The sequence below is a fragment of the Pelophylax lessonae genome, assembly GCF_965119305.1.
Source record: "Pelophylax lessonae genome assembly, chromosome: 2".
NCBI lineage: Eukaryota > Metazoa > Chordata > Amphibia > Anura > Ranidae > Pelophylax > Pelophylax lessonae.
The window spans coordinates 271,235,296-271,258,262 of NC_138769.1; the positions used below are offsets into that span (position 1 = coordinate 271,235,296).

Here is a 22,967-nt window from a genome sequence, read left to right on the forward strand (position 1 = left end):
CCAACCCTGTTCATTTTATTCATAAACAGCATTGAGGACGGGATCAGTAGTTCTAGATTTTGCAGATAACACAAAATTGGGCAGGGCAATAACTGCACAGCATGAGACAGATATCCTACAGAATGGCCAGAACAAAATAACAGAGTGGGCAACGACATGGCAAATGAGGCTTAATGAGGAGAAGTGTAAGGTCTTGCACTTGGGGACTAAAAACATAAAAGCACAATACACTTTAGGGGGGGAACCTTTGGGGGAATCAAAAATGGAGAAAGATCTGGGAGTCTTGGTAGAGGATAGACTAAGCAATAGCATGCTATGTCAAGCGGCAGCTGCCAAAGCCGGCAGAATATTAGCATGCATAAAGAAAGGGATGTATTCCAGAGATAAAACTATAATCCTACCACTTTATAAAACTCTGGTCCGACCGCATCTGGAGTATTCTGTCCAGTTCTGGTTGCCAGTCTTCAGGAGGGATGTGTTGGAGCTGGAGAGAGTCCAGAGAAGGACAACTAAACTAATTAGGGGATTGGAGGACCTTAATTATGAAGAGCGTTTACAATCGCTTAATTTATTCTCCCTGGAGAAGAGACGCCTGAGAGGGGACATGATAGCAATTTATAAATACCACAATGGTGATCTCAGCATAGAAAAAAAGCTATTCAGTCACAAGGGTTGCATGAGGACTCAAGGAGATACAATGCGATTAGAGGAGAAGAGTTTTAAACTCAGGCAATGCAGGGGGTTCTTTACTGTTAGGGCTACAAGATTGTGGAATTCTCTACCACAAGAGGTAGTTTCTGCGGGGAGTATGGCTACTTTCAAAAGACTCTTGGACGTACATCTCAAGGATCAGAACATTAAGGGGTATGAGAGATGATTACGGCCACGCACGCCTACACAGGATGAACTGGATGGACTATTGTCTTTATTCAACCTCAACTACTATGTAACTATGTAGAATGAGAGGGGGAAAAACTTCCTTGGGTAGGATGACCTATTTCCCCTTCCACCGAAGGGATTGATTGTGAGCCCTGAGAGGAATGTGAGGCAGATGGCTGACTGGAGGAAGGATCTGTTACAGAAGACCGAAAGGATTGAATGGTAGCATCCAGTTCCTTCCTCACTGATGCGATTAAGTCGCTGCATGCTGAAGGCACTGCATCTTTAACCAGGGAGTCAATGCATGCCTGACAATGTGTTTTCTTCCAAAGTTCAGGTAACTTTGCTTTGTATGAAGGGCATTTCTTTTTAACCATTAGGTCAGAACTTTTAGCCTGCCATAACGAAAAGAAAAACACCAAACAAAATCCTTGTAATGAATCAGCCTATAAACCTCAGGGTCACCTAGGTGCACAGAAAGTATCAGAACAAGCCCCCGTGTGCCCAGACAGGCCCCCAGCCACCAGGGGGTAAAAAGAGAGAAGGAGAAAAACTTAACAGTAAAAAAAAGGCAAGTACCCAATTACCCCTTACCTCGGCCTAGCTGGTGCCTGTGCCTGTCCCACCTGCTGTGGAGACTCCATCCATAGCGGTGCTGGCAGCGTGTTCTGATGGCTTCAGGATACCGGTTCCAAATTCCCAAAGTGCCTCTGTGCTGGACCGGAACCGGAAATAAGAACGAGCTTTGTCCCTCCCCTCTCTCCCTGTCCTTCCGGTGGAGCGCCGCCCCTCCCGGATACCTCACTTCCGGCCGGACGAGCGTCTTCTCGCATTCAGAAAGATGGCAGCAAATTCAAAAATGGAGTGGCGGTAGTGAGAAAAAAGATTCACCACCAGTTGTTGTCGCCTAGGGGCTGCACTCACAAGCAGTACTGGCTCCTCCCTGAGCACTGAAGGGGAAGAGGGAGCCCATATAGCACTGCCAATCGTGTGGATGGGAAGAACAAACTCTCCAAAAGATTAAAGGTAGGGAGCATGGTTTCTCTGGACAGCAACTTAAGAGCCCCTGACTCTCCATTTAGGTGTTCCTCAGCAGGAGAAAACACAAAAACTGAGGAATTGTGGGGAGAAGCCTCCTTTTAAAGGTTGGTGGAATGGGTGTTTCCTGTTGGTGAGAGGGAGGATCCATCTCTCAATGTGCTGTCCTGAAAGACGTTTAGGGAAAAAGTCTTTCATATTCTAGAGCAATAAATATGGTAAAATTGCTGCGCTATAATCTTCCTGTTAACATAAAATGTATATAACAAGCGGTATAATCCGTTTAAAGGAAAAGCAGCTGACACAAAAAGACAAGAAAGCAATATCTTCAATGTAATGGTAGAAGGTGGTGTTGCGGTAATCCATATATTTAAACAAATGCTGACAAAAAAGAGAAAAGTCCCAAGTGTAGTTAAAAAGTCCACATAAATCCCCGATTCAGGGTGTGTGACGACGTCACTGTATGACGAAACGTGTCGGGATTGGCTGATGCCCTGACGCATGCGCAGACGAGGGACGCGGCGGCCATCTTGCTGGTGGGATACCTACATGAACTTGCATTGAATGCTGACCACGAACATCTTAATTGTAAGCTGCTCTCTTTTATTTTATTTTCTTTAAATAAATTATTTGATATACTGCACCATGAGGGGATTATTTCTTTATGTCCTGAGTGCACTAAGGAGCCTTTAGGAGTCTAATCCGGTCGGGCGTAGGAAGAAGTGTATGGATGAGATTGGTTTCTCCCTGCCACAGGCTTATCAATTTTTGACCCTGTGGGGTCTAAACAAGTTGGTAAGAGTACCTTGTGAATCTGTTTGGTGGCAGACTTTCCTGTTTGCACTCCTCCGCTTCGGGGATTTATGTTGACTTTTTAACTACAATTGGGACTTTTCTCTTTTTTGTCAGCATTTGTTTATATATATGGATTAGCGCGACACCACCTTCTACCATATTCTAGAGCACAATGACTGAGGGTTGTAGCACTGAAGTTATGCCAAAGGAAGGTATCAAACTACATATAGTCACTTTGACATTTTTTACCCTTGGTTCACACCTAGGCGTTGTTTAGTGCATTTTGCAGTTTTCAGAAACGCACTACAGTCCATTTAACATGGCTTCCCATAATACACGTTTACATCTATGCGTTTTGCATCCGTAGTGTTTTTGTAAAGGGTCGGGGACTTTTTTTTACCCAAGGTTTATGTGTAATAGACTTCAATGGAATCGCATCCGAAATGTGAGTGTTTGGTTTGTGATGCAATTTTTTTATGTGTTTTGAGGTTTTTATTTTTCCATTTAAACACTATATATAGCTGGTTACTAAGGAGGAGTAGGCCAGGAAGCCGGCCGCTGTATCCTTAACAACCGATGAGTCATCAGCTGTCCGTTGGTTGAAAAAAGAAAAAATGCTGTGGGGTCCCACGAGAATCTATAGCAGATCCTTATCCGAGCATGCAGCCGGGCAAGGCAGGAAAGGGAGGGGCAACCCCCCTCCTGAACCACACCAGGCTGCATGCCCTCAATATGGGAGGATGGATGCTTTAGGGCGGGGGGGGCTCTTTGCCAGCCCAAAAGAACCTTGCCCCCATGTTGATGGGGACAGGGGCCTCTTCCTGACAACCCTGGGTGGTGTTTGTGGGGGTCTGCGGGGTTATAGGAATCTGGAAGCCCCCTTTAAGAAAAGGGACTTCTGGATCCCGGCCGCTCCCTATGTGAATGAGTATGGAGTACATTGTACCCCTACCTATTCACCCCAAGAAGCAGTGAAGTGTTAAAAGAAAAACAAGAGAGGGTTTTTAACAATTACTTTATTAAAAATGAAAATGTTCCTTCATCGTAGCTCCAACATGTCTTCTTTCTCCGGTAGTTTCTTGTCCCTCCGGTGCCGTATATTCCCCCTGGTGCTGCCTCCTCCTTGAGCTGCTTTCCACTTGTGCTGTCTTCTTCCTCACTGCTGTTTACCTGCTAAAAACAAAAAAAGCCAAACACTGTCTTCCTCCGTTGTATTGTCTCCCGCTGTCTGCCATTTCCTATATAGCCATGGGGTGCAGCCATCCAATGGTGTCACCTGGAGAACCCACCCCTTGTGATGACACGTGACATCACAAGGGGCAGTTCTCCTTGTGACATCATCAGATGCCCATGCCCCATGGCTATATAAGAAATGGCAGCCAGCAGAAAAAAAACACAACGGAGGAAGACGGCGTTAGAAGATGATCGGCCTTTTTTGCTTTTAGCGGGTAAGCGGTGGCGAGGAAGAAGGCAGCTCAAGGAGAAGACAGCACCAGGGGAAGAAGACTGCACCGGAGGGAGAAGAAACTACTGGAGGAAGAAGACATCGGTACCGGAGAAAGAAGACACATTGGAGCTACGATCGAGGACATTTTTAATTTTTTATAAAGGAATTGTTAAAAACCATCTCTTGTTTTTCAACACTTCACTGCTTCTTGGGGTAAATAGGTAGGGGTACAAAGTACCCCATACTTATTTACATAGGGGGGACCGAAACCCAACTTTCTTAAAGAGGGCTTCCAGATTCTGATAGGCCCCCTGCCCGCAGACCTCCACAAACACCGCCCAGGGTTGTTGGGAAGAGACACTTGTCCCTAATACCATGGGGTCAAGGTGCTTTTGGGCAGGGGCAGAGCCCACCTGCCTCAAAGCACCCATTCCCCCCATGTTGAGGGCATGCAGCCTGGTATGGTTCAGGAGTGGGGGGGGGGCGCTCCCTTGTCCCCTCCCTTTCTTGACCTGCTGGGTTGCATACTCGGAAAAGGGTCCTTTTATGGATTTTGGGGGTTCTCTGAATCCGTACTACACCAGAAGGGCCTGGTATGGACCTAGGGGTGACCCCAAGCCGTTTTTTTTTAGGATTTTTTACATTTAGCTGTCAGCAAGGAAGCCCGCTGACAGCTAATGACTTATCGGTTGTTAAGGACGCAGCGGTCGACTTTATGGCCCGCTCCTCAGCAACCAGCAATGTACACTGTGTTTACATTGTATTTAACTAGTTCCGGACCGTCCGCCATCGATTTACTGTGGCAGGCAGCCCCTCCTGCACGAACCGACGTAGGTCTAGGTCAGTCATGCGCCTGCAGCTAGTAGGCGAGCTCCCGTCCCCACTAGTCAGTGGGGACTCCGATGCATGGGGAAGGCGGGTCCGATTGCCGCCTAACACCCGCGATCGCTCCCCGCTGAGAGAGAAGAACGGTCAGCTCTTGTAAACACAGCTTACCGTTCTTCTCTCTGGAATGATCACAGAGTGCCTGTGATATTTCTATGTAGGATCACAGGTCTCTGTGATCATTTCATAAGCCCCGCCCCCATACAGTTAGAATCTCTCCCCTAGGCTCACATTTAACCCCTTGATCACCCACAGTGTTAACTCCTTCCCTGCCAGTGTCATTAGCACAGTAACAGTGCATATTTTTAGCACTGATTACTGTATTAATGTCACTGGTCCCCCCAAAAGTGTCAAAAATGTCAGTTAGGGGTCTGATCTGTCCACCACAATGTCGCAGATCACCGCCATTACTAGTAAAAAAAAAAAAAAAACAATAAAAATTACATAAATTTTTCCCGTAGTTACGTAGTTAGTAGACGCGATACCTTTTGCACAAACCAATCACAATACGCTTATTTCAATTTTTTTTACCAAATATATGTAGCAGAAAACAAATTGGCCTAAAATGTTAAAAGAATTTGATTTTAAATTTTTTTGGGGAATATTATATAGCAGAAAGTGACAATTATTTTTTTTTTCAGAATTGTCAGTCTTTTTTTGTTTATAGCGCAAAAAATAAAAATTGCACAGGTGATCAAATACCACCAAAAGAAAGCTCTATTTGTGGGGAAAAAAAGGATATCAATTTTATTTGGGTACAGCGTCGCATGACCGCGCAATTGTCCATTAAAGTAACGCAGTGCCGAATCACAAAAAATGGCCTGATCATTAAGGGGGTAAATCCTTCCAGTCCAGAAGAAAAAAACCCACAAAATGCATGAAAACTACATGCAAAGATCCATAAAAAAATAAGGGTTTACAAATGCAAAAGCACTGCAAAACGTGCCTGAAAAACACATCAAGCACAGCCACAGAGATGTGAACCTAGACTTACAGCACCCATATAAAATCACTAACTTTAGGATTAAAAATCTGTTGCCAAAAAATATATAACATTTTTTTTTTTTTACATGTCATGAAATCTTTCACTTTTTTAAACATATTCCTATTTATAGAACTCAGATTATAAATTATAAAAGTGTGCTTCAAAATAAAGACAAACGTGTCATATCTCAATGTGGTACAAATATGTGAAACAAGCAAAACAATCAATAAAAGAAAAAGTCTCTCAATTGTGAAAAATGTCTCTTTCAACCAGTCGCAGAAGCCGACTCTTCAGCAGAAACACGTCGGGGGGGAGCAAGCCACGCTGTTATATGTCACGGACCTCACTGCAGGCGGCCATGAATTTTAATGAGCACTGCCTTATCTACTTTGGATGTAAGTGTCTGCCTTATTTTTATTAATAAATATCTTGGGTAATGCACTATTAGTCCCCCTCCTTGTATTTGTGGGTACTTCTCTTGGATATCTATATCCGAAGGAACTCCGGATCCATACAGTAGAGGAGCGGATTGATCCATTTATCCCAGTGGAAGTACACCACTCCAAGCTGACCAGGAATTGGATTTTCTGCTACTACGGTTTTAGCTCATCTCTCCCTATTTGTGGTAAGAATCCACCTTCATCACAGGGTGTCACCTTTTTCACTGCACTGCCACTTCACCAGTTATTACATTTATATTGGATTGGTTTGCGGTAAGAGGCCACCTGAGCACTTTATTTCTGTTTGTGAAGCAACATCAGCCTGCATTTTTCACCCGTCATCCTGGCACGGAATTATTTGCTCATCACCTATCTTTAGTTGAAAGAGACCTTTTTCACAACTGAGAGACTTTTTCTTTTATTGATTGTTTTGCTTGTTTCACATATTTGTACCACATTGAGATATGACATGTTTGTCTTTATTTTGAAGTGCACTTTTATAATTTATAATCACATTATATATTATAATTTCTTCTCATCTATATATTTTTTCCAGTGCTGCTTCCATCATATCTATATTGATTTGTGCACCTTTTTAGTTTTTCATCTATTTATAGAACTGTCATCTCGTTTATGGCAATGTTACTAATAAAACTATTTTAAATAGGGGGAGTGGCCGGATGAGAAACATGGCGAACGTCTAGGAGAAGAGCTCCGCCGGCTCCTTGCAATAATCCACCGCAATCCTCTCTCTATCCCCTCTCTAGAGGAGAATCCGCCACTCACATCAACTACCCTAACCCCTGGGGACCAGATAAACCTAAAATTTACAGCGAAAAAGCCGCCGAACACAGCCATCCAGCCGCGGCCTACTCGCAGGAAAAGCCTCGGCCTTTCCTATAGCAGTATCCGGCCGCATCCGCTCTCCATCCCCTCTCCAGAGGACAATCTACCCTCAATACCGCCCACCCTATCACCCAGGGGACCTGATCAGTAAAAATTTGCAGAGTAGGCTGGAAGCGGACTTGAGAGGAGCGCCACCGATCGCATAGCTAATCCGCGGCAATCCTCTCTAACTACGGACCTGAGCAGTGCATCTTTGCCCCATCCAGCCTCTCCGGACCCTGGGGGACACGATCATCCAATTATTTTCAAAATCGAGCCACCGGGAGCGGATTTACAATCGCGGCCTAGTTAGGCCTAAGAGGCAATCCACCATAATCTTGCTGCTGGACATCATCCTGAGCCCCATCACTCACCCCAGCTGCCCTATGGGAGCATAGGTATCGGCTGATGCCTATATTTTGCTGGGTTAATTACAAAAAAGGGGTTTGAGCAGGATCGGCAAGAGAGGAGCATCGCCTACCTTACTCCCCAATCTGCAGCCATCCGGCTCCCAGGATCACCTGGGTGGAGAGTCGGTGTACCCACAGCTAATCTGATCCTCCCTGGAACCTTCATCCTGCTTTTTGGTCCGAAATACACGCAGCAGGGAGGCAGACAGGTTTGAGGCCTAGCAGACACTGCATCCAGGACTTTTCCTAAAGGGACGATCCATATATCACGGTGGACTGGGTAGGCACTGAATTCTTCACTTTTTGCCATCCTTCACTTGCTCAAGCCCAGCCTATCCTGCTTTCTGCCTCAGCTACAATCTATCCTAAACAGTGGATCCCTCTCTCCTCAATCCACCTTTACAATTTGCCTTCCTGATCTCATTCAATATCATTTCTGAGCAAGCAGAAATTCTGACAAGCTTCACCCTGAGAGATCATAACGTCCTCACAGACTTACCTATGCCTCTAAATTGCATTCCAAATTAATGAATTACAGTCGATGAAACATATAAGTGATATCTTCTCAGTGCGCATGCGCGGAGCAACGGAGATGGCCGCTTAGCTCCGAGGCTCCGTCTCGCCCCAGACCATCCGGCCCCATACAGCCACATTAAGCAGCGCAGCCGACACAGGACCCCACCATCCAACTCGGGGCACACCAAGGATCAGTTCTATGGCCTCGGGGACGGTCCCGCAGGGATCTCTCCCGCAATCCGGGCTTCGGAGCGGAGGCTCCAGGCCTACACAAGATGGCGCCGCCCGCGCTGGAGGATCGAGATCCCGGGACGGAGGGGATGGAGGACAGCGACGGAGGGGGTCTGCCAACCCCCCATGCACTCCCGGAAGGCGCAGTGAGTACCAGCATCATCGCGGTCCCATCCCCTGCCTCCACAGAGTCGCTCATCAGGCACACCCTAGGGGATTTACTCCACACCCCAGTCCGAGGCCTACAGTGCAGCCCCTCAGTATCCAACCTCTCTGAGCTTACTCCCCCTGCTCACTCTTTGGACTTTCATGCTATGATGTCGGCCTTCTCTAAGATGCTGTCTGATGGCTTAGCGCAGACAGCAAGCCAAATCACACACACCATTCAAGCAGACCTACAAAACCTGGGTTCCAGAATTGAAATCATGGAGTCCAAGATGGACCAAACAGTCTCCAGGACGAACCAAAACACTGACCGCATTCAGGATCTAACAGATCGCCTGGAAACCGCCATTTCCAAAATTGATGACCTTGAAAATCGCCCACGGCGTTACAACTTTCGCATTAGAGGATTGCCTGAAGCAGTTCAGGATGTCCATGACGCTGTCCAAGGATTTATTGCCTCCCTGATTCCCAACATCCCAGCATATAGGCTGGAGTTAGACAGGGCACACAGGGCCCTTCAAGCACCCCGGAAGGATAATCTCCCCAGGGACATTGTGGTAAAGCCACACTTTTATAAAGTGAAGGAAGAAGTCATGCGACTGGCCAGGTCCTCTGATCGTCTGGAAATTCAAGGACACCCGGTCCAAATATTCGCGGACTTATCGCCCCTGACGATCCAGAAAAGGCGTTCTCTTAAACCGCTTCTACATGCTTTAACCCAAAAGGCAATCAAGTACTGGTGGTCGTTCCCATTTCGTCTTTCTTTCGCCTACAAGAGTAAGACACTTGGTTTCTCTAGCTTTCAGGAAGGCGAAAAACTCCTTCTACAATTGGGCATCATCTCCCTGGAACTTTCACGTTCTACATCCCCGGCTCCAGCTGGCCCATTCAAAAGGCCTTCTCCAGCCAGCCCCATTGCCCAGGCGTGGGTGAAGAAGCATTCTAAGCGATCCAAGGACTCGCATGTCACGTGAACTGCTTTCCAGCCCCTTTTTTTTGTGTTCCAAATTTTTCTTCCACCTCCTCTCTCTGAGAAATGTTTTCATTTTTTTTTTTTTCTCTCAGATAGGGGACTCCTTGGACTCTTTTTTTGAACTCTGTTCCCGGTTAATTTCAGGCCTGGGATCAGGCCAGGTGTGTTAAGTTGGTTAAATTCTTGCTATCTGTTGCTATTTTTTTTTTTTTTTTTTTACAGGTTGGCCGTACATTGAAATCTTGCTGTACGGCTCTTTTCTTGCTCGATATCCCCCATACCTCATCCTTGCGGTGGGAGTCACATTTTTGCTTTGGGGGGTTGGTGGACGACCTAGGGGTCGCATGGTTTTGTTTGCTGACGCCCGTTGGGTTGGTATAGCCTCTGCCCGGGTCCTTCCACCACCTCCCAGAGGAAGTAGAGGTATTCATCACTCCTTGATTCATCATCCGGAATGACATACATGTTTGGAGGGTGGGGGGTTGTGGTCGGATGGTTGGCCCTGGTTCTCACCACAATGTTGTATTTAAGTTTATGTTCGTTATCATAGCATTTGGGTTGGGGCCGGGTAGGTCTGGGGCGCGAGCTTTGCGCCTCCCTCTGACCCCGTCCAGTGTAATATGCCCTGGGCGGCGTCAGACGTCTGTCTGCAACTTTCGCGGACAGGTAACTTTTGCTTGTCTCATGGTCTGGGCCTAGGCGGGCCTGGCCCGGACCTGGGGGGGCTCCCCTGGCTTACATGCCTCAGGGGCCTCTGGGTTGGTCTTCCTCTTCCCCGTCTCTTTCTCTTCTTCTTTGCCTTTCTCTCTCTTATCTGTCTGCTTTCTCTTCAGATGCTGGAGTGGACTCTGTCTCCTTTTCAGACGGTGGGTGGACTGCTGTGATGGTGCTCCGATTCCTCCGACTTCCCGAACTCCTTGGAACTTCAGGTGGGTCCTTCATTGGCGTTATAGCTCCTCTCTGGATTTATGGCGGTTAGTAAACCATCTCTGGCTCCTCTAAAAATTGCATTGCACAATGTTCAGGGGATGATATCCCCAGTTAAGAGACGGAAATATTTTCACCATGCACACTCCCAAAAATTTGAAGTGCTCCTGCTCCAGGAAACCCACTTCCCTGATACTTATTTGCCTAAATTCATACACTCCAAATTTCCACAGTTCTTCCTGGCTAACGCAGCTAATAAGACAAAAGGGGTTGGCATTTTCTTTTCTAAACACTTGGGCTTCTCACCCGCATCAGAAGTTAGAGACCCGGAAGGGAGATACATTCTGGTGTCAGGGACAATGGAGGGGATTTCCTACACGTTTGTGTCCTACTATGCCCCCAATCAGGGACAGGCTAGGTTTTTCACCAGAATGTGGGCGAAGCTTGAACCATATTAACGGGTACCTTGATAGTTGGGGGTGACTCCAACACATCTTTTGATAAGATGTTGGACAAGTCCAGCCCTAGGCGCCCTAGGGTCTTGGGGCCACCCAAACGTGGTCTCACCATCGCTAAGCAACTTAACTCACTGGGTCTGATAGACATATGGCGGGAACTCAACCCTTCCTCCAGGGAATACACACATTTCTCTGCCCCTCATGGCACATTTGTCAGGATTGACCACATTTTCTTGTCATCGGCTGAGGTCCCTCTGGCCGTTAAAGCGAATATTAGGGAATCGCCTCTTTCGGATCACTCCGTGGTCATCTTGGACCTCCTGTCCCCTAGATCACGGGATGGGGTGCGCAGGTGGCGTCTGAACGAATCTTTGCTCAGTAATCCCTCTCTCTGCAATATGCTGGAAAAAGACATTACTGAATACTTTCATTTGAACGCTCAAAGCGGGGTCTCACCAGAAACCGTGTGGGCTGCTCATAAGGCTGTCATGCGGGGTAAGCTTATCCAGCTGGCGGCGAAACTTAAGCGGGAAAATCAAATTGATATAGCTAAACTGGAGAAGGAATTCCGGGAAGTGTCTAGGGCACATAAGAAAAAACCAACTCTAGCGTCGCGACAGTGTTTGGAAGCGGGTCGTCTGGCCCTGAACATGGCTCTTACCACCCGGGCAGAGAAAAGTTTACGTTGGTCCTCTGCACAGTTCTATTACCAAACCGACAAAATAGGACCCCGGCTAGCTGCTAAACTTTCCCCCAGGCCCAGATCCTATGCTTTTCCCAAAATTAAGACTTCGGATGGATCCATGACTCAGAACCCACAAAAAATTATGACCGCTTTTTACAAATTCTACTCTCAGTTGTACACTCCTAGTGAGGGAGCGACCATCCAGGGCAGGACAGCCTTCCTGGATGGCCTGGCATTACCTAGTATTTCCGAGGCTCATATGAAATCCATGGAATCCCCCATCTCGAAGCTAGAAATCTTAGAGGTAATTAAGCATTTGAAAAAAGGTTCGGCCCCCGGGCCTGATGGGTTTTCCTCGGGTTATTATAAAGCGTTTGGTCCAGTGCTTGCCCCGCATTTGGCGCGTTTTTTTAATTCCCTTAGGCAGGGACAGCAATTAGAGGCTTCGGCCAATACCGCATACGTTTCGGTTATCCCGAAGCTGGGCAAGGATACTTCTGACGTTAAAAATTATAGACCAATCTCACTGATTAATAACGATTTAAAAATTATGACGAAAATATTGGCCAATAGGTTGGCGGATTTTATAGGCCGCTATATTCACAAAGATCAGGTGGGGTTCATGCCGGGGAGGCAGGGACCTGACCAGATCCGAAGGGCTGTGGACATCATTTCTCTTCTGGGGGCCCCCTGGGATGGAGGGAGACCCCAACAGGGTTTCCTCCTTTCCTTGGACCTCCGGAAGGCCTTTGACACGGTTGAATGGCCGTATGTGTTTGATGTCTTGAGCAGGTGGGGTTTTGGCCCCTCTTTCCTAAACGCCTTAAGAGCCCTCTACTCTTCTCCTATTGCGCACGTGAAACTGCAGGGCCACTATTCGGACGCGTTTCCGATACACAGGGGGACCAGACAGGGCTGTCCACTGTCCCCCCTCATTTTTGCGGTGGCCATCGAAACGCTGGCTATAGCAATCAGAAGCCATCCTGATATTAAAGGGATTTCGTGCGGGGGTAGAGAACACAAGTGCGCATTGTTCGCTGATGACCTTCTTCTTTTCCTCTCGAAACCGCTCATTACTAGTCCCAATCTTCTCCGACTGTTGGATGAGTTTGGGAAAATCTCAGGCCTCCAGGTAAATCTCTCTAAGTCAATAGCCTTGAACGGCAGTCTCCCGCAATCAATGTTGCAGACCCTCCGGGAAAATTTTCCGTTCTCCTGGGCCACCACCTCTATCCCGTACCTGGGGGTCAATTTGACCGCCTCCATCTCCTCTTTGTACCAAGCCAACTACCCGCCTCTGTTCGCTAAATTGTCTACCGATATGGAACTTTGGGCCAGAGGGAACATTTCCTGGTTGGGAAGAGTTCATTCTGTTAAAATGAACCTTCTCCCCAGGATATTGTACCTTTTTAGATCACTCCCGATACAGATAACTAAAGGGAAATTGCAGAGTCTTCAATCCAAGATGGTTCAGTTTATTTGGGGCACCAGAGGTCCCCGACTCCCGCGGAGGGTCCTCTTCAGAAGCCGCTTACAGGGGGGCCTAGGGGTCCCCTTGCTTTGGAGATACTACCAGGCAGCCCAACTGGCACAATTCTCGGTGGTATATGCTATGGGGGGCAGACCGGATTGGGTTGATATGGAACGACAATCGGTCCCTAATCACACCATAGATTACTTGGTTTGGGCTCCTCCAAGTAGGAGACCTCCTGTATTGGCACCTTCCCTCTCTCACTCATTAGCGCTGTGCGATAGACTATATACACATCCTACACTTATCTCGGCTCACAAACCCCTGACACATTTTTAACAATCCGGACTTTGTTCCGGGACTAAACATAAGGGCTTTTCGATGGTGGACCAACAAGGGACTATTCAGGATAGGACACTTCCTCTCACCTCAGGGCCCCTTGTCTGTCGCACACTGTACGAGTAAGCTTGATATGCCTTCCTCAGAAAAATTTAGGTTGCACCAGATTAGACATTTCCTATCATCTATGGTCGCAGGTTCAGATGTTGAACCCCGGGCCACTTCATATGAATGCTGGTGTGCACAAGCTCAAGTCCAGAGGGGAGGTATTTCGTTGATTTACAGGGCTTTGATCGACTCACCTGACAAGCCCGGTTACGCCCTTTCCTGGGAAAGGGATCTGGAGCTATCGTGGGAACCGGACACCTGGAACTCCATTTTCCGTAGGGCTTTTAAAGGTATCTTGAATATGTCTCTAGTTGAAGCTAATGTTAAGATTATTACGCGTTGGTACCTTGTTCCCACCCGTCTAGCCAGAATGTACCCGGGGACTGATCCTCTTTGCTTTCGCGAGTGCGGACATCAGGGTTCCTTGCTCCATATTTGGTGGGAATGCCCGCGTATCCGTAGTTTTTGGAATAAATTGTTTAGTCTGATCTGCAAAGTTACTGGGCTTCCGGCTCCCAGGACCCCGGAAGTAGCGCTGCTCCAATGGCTCTGGTGTAAAAGGGCCCAGAACCAGTTTGAAGCTCATGCATTTCATGTTGTTGGGGGGGAAGCTTACCTTGGCTCGGGCTTGGAAGTCCCCCTCGGTCTCAATGGGGGCGACCAAACGCAAAATCTCTTGGATCATGACCCAGGAGAAGATGGTCAGCATCTTCCGTGACAAGCAAGCGGAATTTGAAGCAGTATGGGAACCCTGGCGTCTGTACATCTCACCTCCCTCATCCTAATTGTCTGTGTTTTGTATTTTCTCCAGCCGATCCCTTCTTGCATCCACTCCAGCATCTCCATCCTTTCTCCTATCCCCTTTCTCTTCTTGTGTTCTTTACTTCTTTTCCTTTCCTTCCTTTCTGATATTCCATACTTCCTCCTTTCTTGTGGCTTATAGGGTATCTACCTCTCTCAGGACCTATATCTTCAGAGGGTGATTATATGCAACCCCAGTTCATAAGATTCAGGGGGGGGGGTTCCCCTTCCTGGTTTACAGAGGGCGTTTGTAACTTACATGGAGGTCCACGGTTATATTTTTCTGTGCTTTGCTTGCGGGCTGGGATTCTGTTCTGATCCTCAGACGTTTTAGTAACCATGCCTATCTCGTATTGCATTGTTGCCATTGTTATCATTACAAAGTCCCTTTCCGAGTGGGCTCTGTATATGACACATTGTATACCTTTCTTATGCAATATTTCCTGAGATTGTATGTTATTAAAGTGGAGTTCCACCCTATTTTTATACTTACCTCCATCTTCTCGCTCCGGGTCACCTGAAAAAGAAATGGATAATCGCATATTTTTTTTTTTTTTACTTACCTCGTAGCGAAGAAAATATACTTACCTTACTTCCTTCTTCCTCCTTCCTCGGCCGCGGCCCGTCGTCACTTCCTGGCTCTGCAATGATTCCTGGGAGCTGGACGTCATAGCTCCCAGGAATCATTGCGCCTGCACCGGCCCCGACGTCAGTTCCGGGTCGCGCGCGTCATCCCCTTCTAAACAGCTTCTGGGCATGCCCAGAAGCTGTGGAGGGGTGACGCGCGCGACCCGGAAGTGACGTCGGGGCCGGCGCAGAGCATCGTGGGACCACAGAAGGCGGAAGAAGACGCCGAAGAGGACGCGCTGGCTTCAAGCTGCCCACATCTGAGATGGCAGCGCTGGACAAGACGTTTGCAAGGTAAGTATTTCGTCTTGCAGGTAAGTGCAACCCGGGACAGATCAGAGGCTAGCCATTGTGGAATGCACTAGCCCTGACTGTCCCGGGGGTATTAAAAAAAACAAAAAACAAATCCAGGGTGGAACTCCGCTTTAATCTACATATGTCTTACAAAATAAAAAACTTTTGCAAGTAAAAACTATTTTAAATAATGCCAAATTCAATTTTGCTCCCTGGTGGAAACAATATTAGTAAAGTAAAAGTACATGGTTTTAAGTGGATACATTTGAAAAATATATGGCAGAAGTTTGAATTTAGAGTGGTAAAATTTACTGGTAAAAAACACTAGTGCACGAGGCCAGCAGGCCTTTTCTTTGAGCAGCATATTACCCGAAGAAGAGTCTAGCATGCCTCTTGCACTGCAATCTTTCTGGTTAGGCCATAAATGGTATCACCCTAAATCCAAACTTCTACTTTTCTTGATGGCCCACATAGTACAATACTTTGCTGCTGGAAAAATGTGTATTTGCATTGTTAGGAGTATCAATATACAAATGGGGTTTATTTGTAGAGAACATTAAACTTTCTCCTGTAGAAAATGCATATATGTCTAACCTGCAAAGAGCAGAGTGAAGATGATAGTCAGTTGATATACAGCATGCCCCAGTATGTTTTTCATCATGGTGCGTGAGATAAGTGGTTTGTTACGTCCGTATGGTTTGCGCAGAAGTAGTGATTCAGTAGGGGGTTCCGTGGCCAGTGCAAGAGATGCAAATGTGTCCATGATCAAGTTGACCCACAGCATCTGCACAGCTTTTAATGGAGAGTCCTGCAATAAAATAAGGTTTAAAGTTAATAAACATCTACATTAAAAACTCACCATGGCCTGAAACATATGCATGAAACCAATCATCTTCTCTTCTACTTCTACTAAATACACTGCAAGGATTTTAGCACTTTAATCTAAAATCCTACATGATTATATTTTTTAGGAACTATAAACACCAATATAAACAATAATTTTCTGTTAAGAACAGCAGTATTTTAAAAAAAGTCAATCAAAGTAAATGTTAGATGTCGCATCATTACTTTAGCGCTCTCAAAGAAAAAATGTTTGTCTAGGTCAACCCTCAATAATTTAAAAAAATCCCAGAAACTCTTAGGCCCCTTTCATACTTGCGGACCGTTCAGATCCGCCTGTCAGTTTTTCAGGCAGATCTGAACGGATGCACCATGCATCTCTATGGGGCATCGGATGTCACTGGAGACATGTCCGCTGACATCCGATCCTGTCCGTAAAATCTAGACGGATGGAAACCCTATTTTCCATCCGTCTGGCGGATCGGATCAGATGAGAATGGACAGGAGGTCTGTTCTCATCCGATTCCCCCATAGAGAAGAGTGGGGACCTGACAGCTCTGTCTCCGCACACAGCACGTTTTTCATCCTTTTTTTTATCTGTTTTTCATCCTTTGTTACCAGTTTTTCTTCCGTTTTCATCCGTTTTTCATCCGATCAGTTTTTTAACGGAATGAAAAATAGGGCTTTCATCGGTTCAAAAAAACAGATGTTGACAGAAGCAAATGAAAACGGATGTAAAAGAATGATCATCCATTTACATCCATTTTTTCATAGGAATGCGTTGATGTCCGTTTTTCATCCGTCAACGGATGGATGAAAAATAGACGAACGGTCTGTATGTGTGAAAGGGGCCTTATCGATCTTAAACAAAAAAAATCATACAATGTAAACCAATTTCCTATAGGGTGGAAAATAAAATAGTAAATAAACCAGCCGCGCTTGGTCACACACAGGATACAACAATAATTAACAATGAATTAATTCACATAGGCTGCCAGTACATAAATTGGAAGTCAAAAATATAAGTAAAAGGTACAGCGCCAACAAATAAACACAATTGCTGAAAAGTTCTATATGATAGAAAGTCCAACAAATGCAAATGCAGGTGATATAGGTCCAAGGTTGAAATTTAAAAGTTCAACACCAGAGAATGAACCAAAGAAGCTGTAAAGAAAATTGTTCACCTCGTGCACCAAAAAGGAAGAGGATGTCTGCTTACCAGAACCTCATGACCCCCGGTTAGGGTGGGTCAAATAGGCTTGTAGTGAAGATTAGTGATGTTGCGAACATAAAATTCGCCGTTCGCGAACGCGAACATCGGCGAATGTTCGCGAACCGGCGAACATTGCGAACCGCCATAGACTTTGAAAGGCAGGCGAATTTTAAAACCCATAGGGACTCTTTCTGGCCACAATAGTAATGGAAAAGTTGTTTCAAGGGGACAAACACCTGGACTGTGGCATGCCAGAGGGGGATCCATGGCAAAACTCCCATGGAAAATTACGTAGTTGACGCAGAGTCGGGTTTTATTCCATAAAGGGCATAAATCACCTAACATTCCTAAATTGTTTGGAATAACGTGCTTTAAAACATCCAGTGTGTGTATACGATCAGGTATGATGTTGTATCGATCAGGTAGTGTAAGGGTTACGCCCGCTAAACAGTGACAGACCAAACTCCCCGTTTAACGCACCGCAAACAACCGCAAACAGACCAGAACTGACCAAAATGGGACAGGAACTGGGCTTTAAGGGTTAGGGTTAGGTTTAGTGTTAGGGGCTAGGGTTAGGGTTACGGTGAGATACTTAGGGTTAGAGTTAGTAACCCTACCCCTACGCCTCTAACCCTAACCGTCTAACCCTAAGCACTAAAAATAACCCTAACCCTAGCCCTAACCCTAATTCAAATTTTTTTTCTGGTTCTGGACATGCTACAGAGCTGAAACTTCACAGGTACACTCTTTAGACCCCCAGACACTGAATCACACAAAAAAAGTTATTAAAAATTTTAATTTTTTGATAGAGAGCCAATTATTGGAAAAATTAAAAAAAAATTAAAATTAAAAAAAATAAAAAATTTCTTTGGATTTAGCGTCTGGGGGGTCTAAAAAGTGTACCTGTGAAGTTTCAGCTCTGTAGCATGTCCAGAACCAGAAAAAATTACGAATTAGGGTTAGGGCTAGGGGTTAGGGTTAGGGCTAGGATTAGGGTTATTTTTTTGGCTAGGCTTAGAGGGTTAGGGTTAAGGTTAGAGGGTTAGGGTTATGGTTAGAGGGTTAGGGTTAGGTTTAGTGTTAGGGGATAGGGTTAGGTTTACGGTGAGATACTTAGGGTTAGAGTTAGTAGCCCTACCCCTACCCCTCTAACCCTAACCCTCTAACCCTAAGCACTAAAAATAACCCTAACCTTAGCCCTGACCCTAACCCTAACCCTAGCCCTAATTCTAGTTTTTTTTTCTGGTTCTGGACATGCTGCAGAGCTGAAACTTCACAGGTACACTTTTTAGACCCCCCGGACACTAAATCACACAAAAAAAGTTATTAAAAATTGTCCTTTTTGATAGAGAGCCAACGATTGGAAAAATTAAAAAAAAATAAAAATAAAAAATTTCTTTGGATTTAGCATCTGGGGGGTCTAAAAGGTGTACCTGTGAAGTTTCAGCTCTGTAGCACGTCCAGAACCAGAAAAAAATTACAAATTAGGGTTAGGGCTAGGGTTAGGCTTAGGGCTAGGGTTAGGGCTAGGGTTAGGGCTAGGGTTAGGTTTAGGGCTAGGGTTATTTTTATGGCTAGGCTTAGAGGGTTAGGGTTAAGGTTAGAGGGTTAGGGTTATGGTTAGAGGGTTAGGGTTAGGTTTAGTGTTAGGGGCTAGGGTTAGGGTTACGGTGAGATACTTAGGGTTAGAGTTAGTAACCCTACCCCTACCACTCTAACTCTAACCCTCTAACCCTAAGCACTAAAAATAACCTTAACCTTAGCCCTGACCCTAACCCTAGCCCTAACCCTAACCCTAGCCCTAACCCTAATTCTATTTTTTTTCTGGTTCTGGACATGCTACAGAGCTGAAACTTCACAGGTACACTTCTTAGACCCCCCAGACAATAAATCCAAAGAATTTCTTTTTTTTAAGTTTTTTTTTTTTTTTTTTTTTAATTTTTCCAATAATTGGCTCTCTATCAAAAATGAAAATTTTTAAGAACTTTTTTTGTGTGATTTAGTGTCTAGGGGGTCTAAAAAGTGTACCTGTGAAGTTTCAGCTCTGTAGCATGTCCAAAACCAGAAAAAAAGAGAATTTTTCAGTAGAGCAGGGATGGTGGAACCCCTTTTACACCTATATGATCTTTTTTTTCTGGTTCTGGACATGCTACAGAGCTGAAACTTCACAGGTACGCTTTTTAGACCCCCCCCCCCAGACACTAATCCAAAAAAAGTCATGCCTGCCACCGTATATATCAGTGGTGGGTGTGCAGTGGCACTGCATTGGGCACAGTACACTCTGTGGACCTGACAGTCACTGGCACCCAGGCAACTGCAATTATAAAAAAATATATATATTTTTAATTTGCAAGCTGCTGTGCCACCGTATATATATCAGTGGTGGGTGGGCACGCAGTGGCACTGCAGTGGGCACAGTAAACTCTGTGGACCTGACAGTCACGGGCAGCCCAGGCAACTGCAATAATAAAAAATATTTTTTTTTTCAATTTGCAACAAGATGCTGTGCCATCGTATATATATCAGTGGTGGGCAGTGCACTGCAGTGGGTACAGTGCACTCTGTGGACCTGACACAGCACTCACTGCAATTATGACAGAGGAAAAAAAAATATTTTTTAAAATGCAAGGTACTGTGCCTGTGCCACCCGAAATGAGTATGGTGTGCACACAGTACAGTCTGTGGTGGGTCTGTGGCCTCTCACACACAGCGGGCAGGCAACTGCAGTGTACAATAGATATATATATATATCCGCCGGCGAACAGTTCGGTACACCTCTAGTGAAGATATCAAAGAGGGGTCCTCTGGGATAGATGGAACCAATCTGATAGAATCCCCCCGGAAGCAGGCAAACCTCCAATGTTCAAATAAAACAGTGCAATGGTGACCGTCTTGGCATACCATATACCTTCACCTTCCTCTTCTTCCTCGCCTACCGCAGCGACTCCTCTGTCCTCTCCGACCGGAAGCACCTGTCGCAAATCTCGCGGGTGCTTCCGGTCGGAGAGGACAGAGGAGTCGCTGCGGTAGGCGAGGAAGAAGAGGAAGGTGAAGGTATATGGTATGCCAAGACGGTCACCATTGCACTGTTTTATTTGAACATTGGAGGTTTGCCTGCTTCCGGGGGGATTATCAGATTGATTCCATCTATCCCAGAGGACCCCTCTTTGATATCTTCACTACAAGCCTATTTGACCCACCCTAACCGGGGGTCATGAGGTTCTGGTAAGCAGACATCCTCTTCCTTTTTGGTGCACGAGGTGAACAATTTTCTTTCCAGCGTCTTTGATTCATTCTCTGGTGTTGGACTTTTAAAATTTCAACCTTGGACCTATATCACCTGCATTTGCATTTGTTGGACTTTCTATCATATAGAACTTTTCAGCAATTGTGTTTGTTTGTGGAAAATAAAATGCCTATTTAACTCTTCATTTAAATCAGATAAATTAATTGATTAAAGTAAACCCTCTCATATAGCCTCAGATGGTACACAGAGATAAAATAAATCCTCTTACATAAATATCAAAGGATCCTGCAAACTACTATGACCAATGCGATTTCAATCAAGCCAGCTGCAAGCACTGATCACCATCTCATACTAAAGTGTATAGTGTCATCATAAGACACGTGACCCTGTGTCGATACGCGCAGGGGAGGGGCAAAGACAGTGACGGCACCCATCGACTAGGTAGAACCAGATTCCAGGAGTGTAGACTGATGGCTTGCAGGCACAAATGAAACTGCTGTTGGACGATATTTTGTATGTTTAGACCCCCAATGAAATTGATTGTTTCGGCCAGTTTGACATTGATTTTGATCATTCAGTCATCCTGCTTACAATTAAATCAAAGAGACACGTGTAGGTCAGACAAATATAACATAACATTTATAATGAAATAACCACAAATGTCTTTTCTGTGCTCACATCATTATCAGTTTTATTCAACCCCCAAGTGACATTCAAACTTAGTACTTAGTACAACATCCTTTTACAGTTATAACAGCTTTTAAACGTGAAGCATAGCTTGACACAAGTGTCTTTCAGCGATCTACGGGTATCTTCGCCCATTCGTCATGGGCAAAAGCCTCCAGTTCAGTCACATTCTTAGGCTTGTGCACTGCAACTGCTTTCTTTAAGTCCCACCAGAGGTTCTCAATCGGATTTAAGTCTGATGACTGTGATGGCCACTACAAAATGTTCCAGCCTTCAATCTGCAACCATGCTCTAGTGGACTTGGAGGTATGCTTGGGATCATTGTCCTGTTGAAAGGTCCAACGTCTCCCAAGCCTCAGGTTTGTGACGGACTACATCACATTGTCATCCAATATCTCCTGGTACTGAAGAGAATTCATGGTACCTTGCACACGCTGAAGCTTCCCTGTACCTGCAGAAGCAAAACAGCCCCAAAGCATGATTGACCCCCCGCCATGCTTCACAGTAGGCAAGGTGTTCTTTTCTTCATAGGCCTTGTTCTTCCTTCTCCAAACATAGCGTTGATCCATGGGCCCAAACAGTTCTAATTTTGTTTCATCAGTCCACAGAACACTATCCCAAAACTTCTGTGGTTTGTCCACATGACTTTTGGCATACTGCAGTCGACGCTTCTTATTCTTTGGAGACAGCAAGGGGGTGCGCCTGGGAGTTCTGGCATGGAGGTCTTCATTACGCAGTGTGCGCCGTATTGTCTGAGCAGAAACTTCAGTAACCACATCTGACAAATCTTTTCTCAGTTCCTCTGCAGTCACACTGGGACTTTTCTCCACTCTACGATTCAGGTAGCGCACAGCAGTCAAAGTCAGCATCTTCTTTCTGCCACAACCAGGTAGCGTTTCAACAGTGCCCTTTGCCTTGAATTTGCGAATGATGCTTCCTATGGTGTCTCTTGGTATGTTTAACATCTTTGCAATCTTCTTTTAGCCATTGCCCTTCCCGTGAAGAGTAATCACCTCTTCTCTTGTCTTCCTGGACCATTCTCTTGACTTCACCATGTTTGTAACCACACCAGTAAATGTCTAGAAGGAGCTGAGTATCGCAGTCATTTTAAAGCTGCCTAATTGGTGCTTATTAGGCTTTATTGCTGCTCCCTGACATCCACAGGTGTTTTCAATACCTGATTGAAAACACTTCAATGAACCTCTGTTCTTCAGAGTGGTAGTCTTTAAGGGGTTGAATAATTGTGTCAATGAAGAATTCACAAAAGAAACATTTACTACTGTATTAAAAAACCAATTGATGTCATTTTAGTTGCATATGGTTCTTTAAGAAGTCCTTGAATCGGAATCTGAAGAATCTGATTATATCACATTATATCACAAGTATTAATAATTCACGTTAGCTATAGTATAGCACACACTTGTCACAACCTAGGTTTTAGCAGTTGTTGTTATTCATTCATTTTTGATTGCTTTATATGATATTATTTGGCGCAGCACTAAGGTTTGTTTTATTAAATCCTCTTACATAAGTTTTACGTGTTTATCTGCAGTCTTCTCTTGTCTACAACCCTTCAAAAGAGCACAATTGTGATAAAGATCTTTTCGCATCTGTGAGCAGT

The 22,967-nt window shown here is 45.4% G+C and overlaps 1 protein-coding gene across 1 annotated transcript in view; it reads right to left on the minus strand.

Annotated features, from left to right (window-relative positions):
* LOC309548058 (plasma membrane calcium-transporting ATPase 4-like) overlaps positions 1 to 22,967 on the minus strand; it is a gene marked incomplete at both ends in the record, with an annotated part of 1,291,629 nt that overhangs the window by 348,307 nt on the left and 920,355 nt on the right. Inside the window, one exon of the mRNA XM_082248025.1 lies at positions 15,954 to 16,167. Within this exon, the coding sequence (XP_082104151.1) occupies positions 15,954 to 16,167 (214 nt within the window). The remainder of the gene's footprint in view (positions 1 to 15,953; positions 16,168 to 22,967) is intronic.